This window comes from Anomalospiza imberbis, unplaced genomic scaffold (assembly GCF_031753505.1).
Source record: "Anomalospiza imberbis isolate Cuckoo-Finch-1a 21T00152 unplaced genomic scaffold, ASM3175350v1 scaffold_371, whole genome shotgun sequence".
Taxonomy (NCBI): domain Eukaryota; kingdom Metazoa; phylum Chordata; class Aves; order Passeriformes; family Viduidae; genus Anomalospiza; species Anomalospiza imberbis.
The window spans coordinates 36,042-48,533 of NW_027099987.1; the positions used below are offsets into that span (position 1 = coordinate 36,042).

General features: G+C 45.6%; 1 protein-coding gene across 3 annotated transcripts; it reads right to left on the reverse strand.

The window, feature by feature from the left end:
- Positions 1 to 981: 981 nt before the first annotated feature.
- Positions 982 to 6,963, reverse strand: LOC137466648 (alpha-1,3-mannosyl-glycoprotein 2-beta-N-acetylglucosaminyltransferase-like). 3 transcript variants are annotated; one of them, XM_068178341.1, is made up of 2 exons: positions 6,838 to 6,963; positions 982 to 2,400 (listed from the first exon to the last, which is right to left on the reverse strand). In XM_068178341.1, the coding sequence occupies exon 2, from the start codon at positions 2,385 to 2,387 to the stop codon at positions 1,038 to 1,040; it is 1,350 nt and encodes a 449-aa protein (XP_068034442.1). In that variant the 5' UTR covers positions 2,388 to 2,400; positions 6,838 to 6,963; the 3' UTR covers positions 982 to 1,037. The 3 variants fall into 3 exon arrangements, with proteins under 3 accessions (XP_068034442.1, XP_068034443.1, XP_068034441.1); XM_068178342.1 differs by lacking the exon at positions 6,838 to 6,963 and adding an exon at positions 4,861 to 4,879; XM_068178340.1 differs by lacking the exon at positions 6,838 to 6,963 and adding an exon at positions 3,556 to 3,601.
- Between the last annotated feature and the right edge of the window lie 5,529 nt (positions 6,964 to 12,492).

Below are 12,492 nucleotides of genomic sequence, written 5' to 3' on the forward strand. Positions count from 1 at the left end.
CGCCATGGCCGCGGCCCTGAGGGGATGCGGCCCCTCAGCGCCGCCCTGACCAATCAGCGTGCGAGAAACAAAGAGTGACGGGCCGCCCAGCCAATCAGAACGAGCGGTGGGCTTTGGGCGGGAAAAACCAACCAATGGCAGCGAGGGGCGGGATCCGAGCGGGGTACATAAAAGGGTCCGTGAGGGGGGAGTGAGGCCTCAAAATGGCGGGGGAGGAACGGGCCTGGAACGGCCGGGAACGTTCCGGAATGTTCCGGAATGTTCCGGAATGTCCCCGGGAGCCCGAGAAATTGCTGAGGGTGAGTCGGGGATGGAGCAGGGATCCCCCCGCGGGACTCGGGGGACGCCTGAGAGCGGCCCCCAGCCCTGGAAGTGGCTCCTGGTGGGACTCCCGGCCCGTTCCTCCGGGGTTCCGAGGCTGTGATTTCCAGGATTTCGGCATTTCCTGGTGAAATTCCTGCGCCCGGAATCGCCGCTGGGTATTCCCGCCTGGATTGGAGCCCATTTCATCGGGTTCGGGCGCTTGGGGGTGTCACCGGCGCTCCCAAATCCTGCTGTTGGTTCCCTTGGAGCAGTTGTGGCTTCCCAAAAAAAAAAAAACCCAAATTTAAGCCCGAAAGGGACTTTTTCAACGCCTGAATTTTGGGATGAAATTCAGACGGGCGTGGCAGCGGAACAAACATGGGATTTTGTGGGGAGAATCCCCCGGTTTTTTTCAGCTTTTTATTCTGGAAAACCCCTGCCCCGCGTCCGCCTCCTGATCCCCCCGAGCCCTCCCACCGCCCCCAGAAAAAAACAACAAAAAAAACCCCCAAATTTATCCCCGAAAGCCACTTTTCAACCGCTCGAATTTACCGAATCGCTTAACGAATTTAACTCGACGCAAACCTGGGATTCAGAGGGGAGAACAACCCCCCCCCCGACCCCGCCGCCGGCGTTTCTCGCCTCTTTAATTCTGCAAAACCCACCGCCAAAAAAAAAAAAAAAATAAAAAAAATAAAAATAAAAATCGAAATAAAACCAAGGAAATGCAACCCTCAGCTCCAGGAGGGGTCGTAGCCCGTCCAGTCCGAGGGGGGCGCCAGGAAAACGCGGCGCCCCCGGCACACGAGGCTGACGACGCCGCGGTAACCGCCGCGGGGGACGCCGGATTTGAGGTCGTCCATCAAGCCCAACGCTTTGGCCAAAGCCTTGAAGGAATCCCTGCCCCGATACTGGAGCCTGACCGCCCCCGAGTCCCTCCCCGCATCCTTCTGCAGCTCCTCCAGTTGGATTTCGGGGGCGGAATAAACCTGCTGGAGGAAGAAGCGCTCGTACTCGTCCTTTTTGAGGTAAGAAAGGTCCATTTGGGTGAAAGGCACGAAGCGGTCGTTGAGTTTGATGAACTTCAGGTACTGGTCGAAAAACTGCCCGTGGCTCACGCCCTTGCGGCCGAAGGTCATCGTCCTGGACACCTCGGGCCGGACGCACGCCCGGCCGCGCCGCTGCTCGGGTTGCCTCATCCAGTCGTCCCAAAACGCCGGCGGCCACTTGGGCTCCAGCTCATCCCACAGCTCGGCCAACAGCAACCAACCCAAGCCGGGGAAGAAATCGGTGCGGTACAAGAGCTCGGCGCGCCCGGCGTCCACCAGCCCCTCCTTGCCGTTGTCGTTCCACGCCGAGGCGCACCACAGCGTCGGGTCCTCCTCCAGCAGCGGCAGAACCGCCTGGAAATACTCGAAAAAATCCGGCGCCACCTCCAAGTCGTCCTCCACCACGATGGCGGCGCGGTAGCGGAAGGTGCGGAACACCTGCCCCAGCGCCCAGCGGTAGTGCCGGGAGATCTTGTAATAACCCTGGAACTTGCGGTGCTCCGGCGGCACCGCCACGTCGCTCAGGTCCGGCTGCCGGATGTGCGCCACGGCCGCGCCGTACGACGCGATGACCGCCGCCGTCTCGGCGTGGCCGCAGTCCTGGGACACGATGACCGGGAAGCGCCGGGCGCTGGGGCGGTAGCGCAGGATTTTATCCAGGCAGCGCCGCACCGAGCTGCGGTCGCAGGCCAGCACCAGCACCGGGATCACCGGCGCCTCGCCGGCGGTGGGGATTTGGGGCGGTTTTGGGGTTTTTTGGGGCGGTTTTGGCGTTTTTTGGGGCGATTTCTGGCGCTGGAGGCGGCCGAGCCGCTGGATTTGCAGCAGGAGGTCGCGCTGCAGGCGCAGCTCGGCCTCGGCGTCCTGCGCCAGCTGCAGGAGCTGCGCCGGCAGCAGGCGGGAGCTGGGGGGGATTTGGGGGTTCTGGGGGTTCGGGAGCGGCCCCGGGCGGCTCCAGAGGAAGAGGAGGAGGAGCCCGTTCCAGGCGAGGAAGAGCGCGGCACCCAGCAGGGCCAGGCTGGTCTTCTTGAGCATCCTTCACATGGGGCTGGGCAGGGGGAAAGAGATTTGGGGTTAAAAAAGGGAGATTTGGGGGGAAAAAAGGGAGATTTGGGGGGAAAAAAGAGAGATTTGGGGGAAAAAAGAGAAATTTGGGGGGAAAAAAGAGAAATTTGGGATGAAAAAAGAGAAATTTGGGGGGAAAAAAGAGAAATTTGGAGTTTAAAAAGACAGATTTGGGGGAAAAAAAAAGAGAGATTTGGGGTGGAAAAAAGAGAAATTTGGGGGGAAAAAAGAGAGATTTGGGGGGAAAAAGAGATTTGGGGGAAAAAAAGAGAAATTTGGGATGAAAAAAGAGAAATTTGGGGGAAAAAAGAGAAATTTGGGACGAAAAAAGAGAAATTTGGGGGGAAAAAAGAGAAATTTGGGGGGGGAAAAGAGAGTTTTGGGGGGAAAAAGGGAGATTTGGGGTGAAAAAAGAGAAATTTGGGGGAAAAAAGGAGAGTTTTGGGGGGGGAAAGAGATTTGGGGTTAAAAAAGAGAAATTTGGGGGGAAAAAGAGAGTTTTGGGGGGAAAAAAGAGATTTGGGGTTAAAAAAGAGATTTGGAGTTTAAAAAGAGAGATTTGGGGTGAAAAAAAGAAAGGTTTGGGCTTAAAAAGGAGAAATTTGGGGATAAAAAAGAGAAATTTGGGGTTAAAAATGAGGGAGAAACGGGGGAAAGAGAAATTTGGGGTTAAAAATAGAGGAAAAGGAAATTTGGGGTTAAAAATGTGGGGATAGTCACAATTTTTGAATTATGGGCACAAAAAAGCCCCAAATCCCAATTTCCAGGCCCCAAAATTCCCTTTTTTACCACCAAAATCCCTTCCGAAAGAGGAACTGAAACCTTGTGGCTGAAATAAATAAAAATTAACAAAATATCCCCAAAAAAACCCCAAAACTTCCCCAGAATTAATTTTAAAACAGAGAGAAAAAAGCATGGGAAAGGCAAATTGGACCCTGCTAAAAAATCCCCAAAACTGACAAAAATCCCCTTAAAAAAGCCCCAGAATTGCTTTAAAAATGAGAAAAAAATTGAAATTTGAGGCTCTCACCCCAAATTTCACTGAAGGTGAAAAAACTTCCTAAAAATTCCTTAAAATTCTGTTAAAAATGAGACAAAAATCTTTAAAAAAGAGAAAAAAACCAAATTCAGCCCTCACCGACCCGGAGTCCAAGGGCAGAGTCCAATCCTGGTAAAATTTAATTTTAATCGTGTAAAACATTAATTCCCAGGTTAAAATTTAATTTTAAACCCTGTTAAATATTAAATTAATTCGAATTTTAAATGCCGTTATATCTTAACTTTAAAGGAATTTTAATGTTAAATTTTAATTTCCAACGCTGCGAAATTGAAGTTTCCAATCAAAATTGGAGTTTTAAATTTTAAATCCTGCGAAATTTGAACCCAGGGAGGATTTTCCATTCCAAAAGGTGAAAAAAAAAATGGGGTAAAATGCACGGAAATGGGGATTTGAGAGTTCAAATGTTGAAGAAATTTGGGGTGAAGGAGGGGGGGGAAAGAGAGGAAAAAAGGGGAAAAATGGGGAAAAAAAAGGGGGAAAAGGAAAAACGGTGTAGGAAAAAAGGAGAAACAAAAAAGGAGAAAAAATGGGGGGGAAAAGGAGAGAAAAAAGGGGAAAAAAAAGAGGAAAGAAAGGAAAAAAGAAATAAAATGGGGAGAAAAAAAGGGGGGGAGAAGAAAAAAAGGAGAAAAAAGGGGGGAAAAAGGAAAAAAAGGAGAAAAAAAAAGGAGAAAAAAAAGGGAGAAAAGAGGAGAAAAAAATGGGGAGAAAAAAGGGGAAAAGAAAATTAAGGAATTAATTTTCATTTTCAAAAATTAAAAGAATAAAACCAGAAAAAAAAGAGGAAAAAATCCGAGAAAGGGTTAAAAAATCCCAGAAAAAAGGGAGAAAAAACCCGGGAGGGGTTAAAAAAAAGAGGGGGGAATATGAGAGGGTTAAAAAACTGGAAAAAAATGGGAAAAATGCAGGAAAATTCAAAAAAAAAAAAGGAAAAACCAAAAAATTCTCGGGGATTGCGGCAGCGCGGGAGCTCAAGGGTTAAACGCTGCCCCGGCCACGTCAGCACCGGAAAAAGGGAATTAAAGGGGCAAAAAAAGCCAAAAAATTCGGATTTTATCCCAAAAATGGGGGCCAGAGGGGAGGGGGGAGAAGGGAAAACCCGGGGGAATAAAAACGGTCCAAAGTCCCCAGAAACCGCCCCAAAAAAATCAAGGAAAGGGGAAAAAAAGGGGAAAAAAAAGAGGGAAAAATCAGATTTTTTGGGAAAAGAGAGAAGGGAGAGGTTGGGGGGGATTGCCTGAGAAAAAATGGCCCCAAAATGGGAAAAAATAACCCCAAAAAAGAGAAAAAGAGGAGAAAAAAAGAGGAAAAAAAGTGGGGAAAAAAGAGAAAAATCAGAGTTTAACGGGGAAAACCAAGGAGGAAGAATTGGGGGGGAATTACCTGCGGCAAAATCCTGGAATTTGGCCCCAAAATTCCGGGATTTCTTCGAAATTTGGAACTTTTCAACCAAAATCTGCAAGTTTTCTGCGACTCGCCCCGAAATCTGGGGCTTTTTTTGCCCAAAATCTGGGATTTTTGCCTCAAAATGTGGGGGTTTTGCCCAAAAAAATTGGGATTTTTGCCCGAAACTTTGGGAATTTTGCCTAAAACTTTGGGAGTTTTGCCCAAATTTCGGGAGTTTTGCCCAAATTTCGGGAGTTTTGCCCCGAGCGTGGCCGTGGCTGCAGCTGGAGCTGCTGAGTCAGCGAATTTGGAATTTTCCTTCCCCCCTGGGCAGCGGCCAAGTGATGAAATCTCCTCAAATCCCCCCAAAATTTCCATTTTTGGGGTGGAAATTGCATTTTTTCTCCATTTTTTCCCCTTCCTCGGGGGGTTTAGGGGGTGAAAATGCCAAATTTCTGCGTTTTTGAGGATTTTAAAGCAAAAATCCCCGGTTAGTTCCCATTTTTGTCAGCCAAAAATCCCCAAAATCTGAAGGGAAATCCAAAATAATTCAGACTTTGGGGTGAAAAACCCAAACTTTGGGCAAATTCCTCATTAATTCCCATTTTTGTCAGCCAAAAATTCCCAAAATGTGGGACAAAATCCAAAATAATTCAGGTTCTGAGGGGGAAAAGCCCAAATTTTTGAATTTTTTGAGGATCTTCGGGTAAAAATTCCTCATTAATTCATTTTTTGTCAACACAAAATTCCCAGACTCTGGGGAAAATCCAAAATAATTCAGATTTTGGGGTGAAAATCCCAAATTTTGGGCAAATTAATTCTTAATTCTTAATTCCAATTTTTATCAAGCCAAAATCCCCACAATTTTTCCACTTTTTCTTTACTTTTTGCTAAATTTGGATTTTTTTCCATTTTTTCCAAATTGTTTTCCCCCAACTTTCTCCTACTTCTTCCCAAAATCCCAATTTTTTTCTCCTTTATTTCCCCTTTTTCCCAATTTTTCCTCCAAATTTTCCATTTTTTCCCCCAATTGGTTCCTTTTTTCCCATTTTTCCCATTTTCCCCCCCACTTTTTTCCATTTTTTCCAAATTCCAGCTTTTTCCCCATTTTTCCTGTTCTATCCCACTTTTTCCTCAAAATTCCTTTTTTTTCCATTTCCCCCCCTTTGCCCATTTTTTGACAAAATTCCATTTCCACCATTTTTTTTCTCAAAATTCCAATTTTTACCCAAAAATTCCCTTTTTTCCTCCAATTTTTCCCCATTTCCCCCCATTTTCCCCCCCAAAATTCCCATTTCCCCCCATTTTCCCCCATTTTTTCCCCAAAATTCCCATTTCCCCCCATTTTCCCCCATTTTTTTCCCCAAAATTCCCATTTTCCCCCATTTTCTCACCCATTTTCTCCCTTTTCCCCCCCATTTCCCCCCATTTTCCCCCAAATTTTGCCAAAATTTCCCATTTCCCCCAATTTTCCCCAAAATTCCCATTCCCCCCCCATTTTTCCCCATTTCCCCCCCATTTTTACCCAAAATTCCCATTTTTCTCATTTTCCCCATTTCCCCCCATTTCTCCCCCATTTTTTCCCCAAAATTCCCATTTTTCCCCATTTCCCCCCATTTTTTCCCCCAAAATTCCCATTTTCCCCATTCCCCCCCCTTTCTCCCCCAAAATTCCCATTTTTTCCCCATTTTCCCCCATTTCCCCCCATTTTCCCCCCAAAATTCCCATTTTTCCCCATTTTCCCCCCAAAATTCCCATTTTTCCCCCCATTTCCCCCCATTTTTCCCCCATTTTTCCCCCAAAGTTCCCATTTTTCCCCATTTCCCCCCCATTTTTCCCCCAAAATTCCCATTTTTTTCCCCATTTTCCCCCATTTTTTTCCCCATTTCCCCCCCATTTTTCCCCCAAAATTCCCATTTTTTCCCATTTTTCCCATTTCTCCCCATTTTGCCCTCGTCGCGCCCGGGCGCTCACCTGCTGCTGAGTGGGGGAGGGGGCTCAGGCTCCCCCCTCCCCCCCCGAGGCTCCCTCGGGAATTTTGGGGGAAAATTCCGGAATTTGGGGCTCCTGGAGGGGGGAGGGGCCGGGCAGATCCTGGGGGGGGAAGAAAAAATTAAAAAAAACGGAAAAAGCGAGAAAATTCCCCAAAATTTGGATTTGGGGGGGGGCAGAGGGAAAAGCCGGAGCTGGAAAACCAAAAAAAAACCCAAAAATGAAAAAAAATCCCCCAAAATCAACACCAAAATCCTCAAAAATAACCCCAAAAATCCAAATAAATACCTGCAAAAAAACCCCAAAAATAACCCCAAAAATAACCCTAAAAACCCCCAAAAAATCCCAAATAAATCCCCCAAAATCAACACCAAAATCCTCAAAAATAACCCCAAAAAATCCAAATAAATAACTCAAAAGAAACCCAAAAATAACCCTAAAAAACCCCCCAAAAAATCCCAAATAAATCCCCCAAAAAACCCAAAAAATCCAAAAAAATCCCCCAAAATCAACACCAAATCCTCAAAAATAACCCAAAAAACATCCAAATAGATAACTCAGAAAAAAACCCAAAAATAACCCTAAAAAAACCCCCAAAAAATCCCAAATAAATGCCCCAAAAAACCCAAAAAATCCCCCAAAATCAACACCAAAATCCTCAAAAATAACCCCAAAAAATCCAAATAAATACCTCCAAAAAAACCCCAAAAATAACCCTAAAAAACCCCAAAAAATCCCAAATAAATCCCCCAAAAAACTCTAAAAAATAATATTTAAAAAAATCTCAAAAAATCCAAAAAAGCCCTCAAAAATCCCCAAAAAATCCAAATAAATCCTCAAAAAAATCCCCAAAAAATCCATATAAATCGCCAAGAAAAACTCAAAAAATCCCCAAAAAATCCAAATAAATCCCAAAAAAATCCCTCAAAAAACCCAAATAAATCCTCAAAAAAAATCTCAAAAAATCCAAATAAATCCCAAAAAAAATCCCTCAAAAAACCCAAAAAAATCCCAAAAAAATCCCTCAAAAAATCCAAATAAATCCCAAAAGAAAACCCCAGAAATCCCTTAAAACCCCCCAAAAACCCCCCAAATTTCAATTAACCCCCAAGACCCTCGTACCACCCCCCAAAGCCTCCCCTAAAACCCAAAAAATCCAAAATCCCCAAAATTCCCCAAATTTCCCCAAATTCCCCCAAATTTCCCCAAATTTCCCCAAATTCCCCCAAATTTCCCCTCCCCCCCGCCGCCATTTTGGGGTTCAGGCCCCTCCCCCTCCCCAAACAAGGCCCCAAAAAACCCAAAAACCCCAAAAAAAACCCCAAAAGCGGCGCCGCCCAGCGCCCCTCCCCCCCCGGCAGCCCCGGGGGGTCCCCCCCTCCCCCGGGACCCCCCCAAAAATCCCCAAAAATCCCCAAAAGTCCCAAAATCGCCCCAAAATCCCCGCCCTGCCCCCCCCGTACCGGCGGCGCCTGCCCGGCCGCGCCGCCACTTCCGGTGGGGCGCAGCGGAAGTGTCGCCATGGCAACGGCGAGGCCACGCCCCCTACACCGGGCTGTGGCCAATCAGAACGCGCCAAGCCGCGTAGGGTATGCAAATAAGGCGGCCTCGCGGTCTAACCACGCCCCCCTCCAGCCGTTGGTGAGCCACGCCTTCTTTTAGAACATGTAAGCCACGCCCCTCTGTGTTAGCCACGCCCCTCTGTGTTAGCCACGCCCCTCTGTGTTAGCCACGCCTCCTCCGCTCATTTAGCGCGTTAATTAATTAATTAGCGCTTCATTAAGCGCTCCCCCAGGGCGCTGAGGGAGGCTTCCGGCTCGCCGAGGGAGCGGAAGTGACGCCGGGGGAAGGGGCGTGGCCTGGGCTTCCCGCGCGCACTGAGGCGGCTCCGGGAGAGGTGGGGGGAGGGGCGGGCTCGGGAATTTCGGGAGTTTGGGGAATTTTGGGAATTTTGGGGAATTTTGGGGAACTTTTAGGGAATTTTGGGGGATTTTGGGGATTTTTTGGGGAATTTTTGGGGAATTTTGGGGAATTTTGGGGATTTTTGGGGAATTTTGGGGATTTTTAGGGACTTTTCGGGGATTTTTGGGAATTTTGGGGATTTTAGGGATTTTTTGGGGAATTCTGGGGAATTTGGGGAACTTTTAGGGAATTTTGGGGAATTTTGGGGATTTTTGGGGAATTTTTGGGGAATTTTTGGGGAATTTTGGGGGAATTTTGGGGAATTTGGGGATTTTTGGGGATTTTTAGGGACTTTTCGGGGATTTTTGGGAATTTTGGGGATTTTAGGGAATTTTTGGGGGAATTTTGGGGATTTTTTGGGGAATTTTTGGGATTTTTGGGGAATTTTGGGGATTTTAGGGATTTTTTGGGGAATTTTGGGGATTTTTTTGGGGAATTTTTGGGAATTTTGGGTATTTTGAGGATTTTTAGGGAATTTTTGGGGAATTTTGGGGATTTTTGAAGAAATTTGGGGAATTTTGGGGAATTTGGGGGGGCAGGGGCGGATTTTGGGGAAACTTTGGGGTTTTTGGGGGAAATTTGGGATTTTCGGGGGGAGAATTTGGGGGAAAATTTGGGAATTTTGGGGGGGGAGGGGAGGCTGGGGTAGGGGCGGAATTTTGGGGTTTATTTTGGGGAATTTTGGGATTTTTGGGGGATTTTTTGGGGGGTTTGGGGTGGAATTTTGGCGGAAATTCGGGAAATGTTGGGAATTTTGGTGGGGAGGGGAGGCTGGGGGGGGGAGGGGGGAATTTTGGGGTTTTTCAAGGGAAATTTGGGATTTTGGGGGAGTTTGAGCGGAACTTTTTGGAGATTCTGGGGGAATTTGGGGAATTTTGGGGGGAGTTTTGGGGTTTTTGGGGGGAATTTGGGGGAAATGTGGGATTTGTGGGGGGGAGGGGTGGGATTTGGGGGAATTTTGGGTTTTTTTTGGGGGAAATTTGGGTTTTTTGGGGGGGAATTTTGGGTTTTTTTGGGGGGAATTTGGGTTTTTTCAGGGAAATTTGGGTAATTTTGGGGAAATTTGGGGTTTTTTGGGGAATTTTGTGGTTTTTTAGGGGAAGTTTGGGTGTTTTTTGGGGGAATTTTGGGTTTTTTTGGGAATATTTGAGTTTTTTGGGAGGAATTTGGGGTTTTTTTAGGAATTTGGGGTTTTTTTGGGAAATTTGGGGTTTTCGGGGGGGGGAAATTTGTGTTTTTTGGGGGAATTTTGGGTTATTTTAGGGGAAATTTGGGTTTTTGGGGAGAACTTTGGTTTTTTGGGGAAATTTTGGGGTTTTTTTGGGCATTTGGGGGTTTTTTGGGGAAATTTTGGGGTTTTTTTTTTATATTTTTGGGGGTTTTTGGGGGGAATTTTGTTTTTTGGGGGGAACTTTGGGTTATTTTAGGGGAAATTTGGGGTTTTTTGGGGGGAATTTTGGGGTTTTTTTGGGAAATTTGGGGTTTTTTGGGGGAATTTCGGTTTATTTTGGGGGGGAATTTTGTTTTATTCAGGGAAATTCGGGTTTTTTGGGGGGAATTTGGGGTTTTTTTTTTGGGAAATTTGGGGGTTTTGAGGTGAATTTTGGGTTTTTTTTGGGGAAATTTGGGTTTTTTGGGGGGAATTTGGGTTTTTTTTGAGGAAATTCGGGTTTTTTGGGGTGAATTTGTTTTTTTTTTTGAGGAAATTCGGGTTTTTTTGGGGGGAATTTGGGGGTTTTTTTTGGGAAATTTGGGGTTTTGAGGTGAATTTTGGGTTTTTTTTTGGGGAAATTTGGTTTTTTTTTTGGGAAATTTGGTTTTTTTTTGGGAAATTCGGGTTCTTTGGGCTGTTTCTGGTGCGGTTTCGGGCCGCTCTGAGCCCGCTGTCCCCCCCAGGATGGAGCCCCCGTCCCGGTTCCGCTCCCGCCCCGAATTCTGCCCCGAGTGCGGCTCCGTCCTGCCCCGGCCCGGCCCCCCCAGCACCGTGCGCTGCCCCCCGCTGCAGCTTCAGCCTCCGGAGCGCAGGTTTTGGGGCGAAAACCCCGAAAAAAACCCAGAAACCCAAAAAAAAACCCCGAGGAAATCGGCAAATCCTGTGAAAATCTGCAAAATCCTGGAAAAATCTCATTAAAATTCAATAAAATCTCATTAAAATGCCATTAAATTCCCAATTCTGCCCCCCGCTGCAGCTTCAGCCTCCGGAGCGCAGGTTTGGGGCAAAAACCCCGAAAAAAACCCAAAAACCCGAAAAAAACCCCGAGGAAATCGGCAAATCCTGTGAAAATCTGCAAAATCCTGGAAAAATCTCATTGAAACTCAGCAAAATCCTGAAAAAATGTCATTTTAACCCAGTAAAATCCTGGAAAAATCTCATTTTAATCCAGCAAAATCCTGAAAAAATGTCATTTTAACCCAGTAAAATCCTGGAAAAATCTCATTGAAACTCTCAAAAATCCTGGAAAAATCTCATTGAAATTCAATAAAATCTCATTAAAATCCCATTAAATTAAATAAAATCCCATCCCAATTCTGCCCCCGCCTGCAGCTTCAGCCTCCGGAGCGCAGGTTTGGGGCGAAAACCCCGAAAAAAACCCAAAAACCCGAAAAAAACCCCGAGGAAATCGGCAAATCCTGTGAAAATCTGCAAAATCCTGGAAAAATCTCATTGAAATTCACAAAAATCCTGGAAAAGTGTCATTAAAATCCAGTAAAATCCTGGAAAAAATTACATTTTTACCCAGTAAAATCCTGGAAAAATGTCATTAAAATTCAATAAAATCTCATTAAAATCCCATTAAATTCAATAAAATCCCATAAAAATCCCATCCCAATTCTGCCCCCGCTGCAGCTTCAGCCTCCGGAGCGCAGGTTTGGGGCGAAAACCCCGAAAAAAACCCAGAAACCCATAAAAAAACCCCGAGGAAATCGGCAAATCCTGTGAAAATCTGCAAAATCCTGGAAAAATCTCATTGAAATTCACAAAAATCCTGGAAAAATGTCATTAAAACCCTCAAAAATCCTGGAAAAATCTCATTGAAACTCACAAAAATCCTGGAAAAATCTCATTTTAATCCAGCAAAATCCTAAAAAAATGTCATTATAACCCAGTAAAATCCTGGAAAAATCTCATTATAACCCAGTAAAAATCCTGGAAAAAATCTCATTAAAATTCAATAAAATCTCATTAAAATCCCATTAAATTCAATAAAATCCCATAAAAATCCCATCCCAATTCTGCCCCCGCTGCAGCTTCAGCCTCCAGAGCTCAGGTTTGGGGCGAAAACCCGAAAAAAAAACCCAAAAACCCCGAAAAAAAACCCCGAGGAAATCGGCAAATCCTGTGAAAATCTGCAAAATCCTGGAAAAATCTCATTGAAATTCACAAAAATCCTGAAAAAATGTCATTAAAATCCAGTAAAATCCTGGAAAAAATTACATTTTTACCCAGTAAAATCCTGGAAAAATGTCATTTTAACCCAGTAAAATCCTGGAAAAAATCTCATTAAAATCCCATTAAATTCAATAAAATCCCATAAAAATCCCATCCCAATTCTGCCCCCGCTGCAGCTTCAGCCTCCAGAGCGCAGGTTTGGGGCAAAAACCCCGAAAAAAAATCCAAAAACCCAAAAAAAAACCCCGAGGAAATCGGCAAATCCTGTGAAAATCTGCAAAATC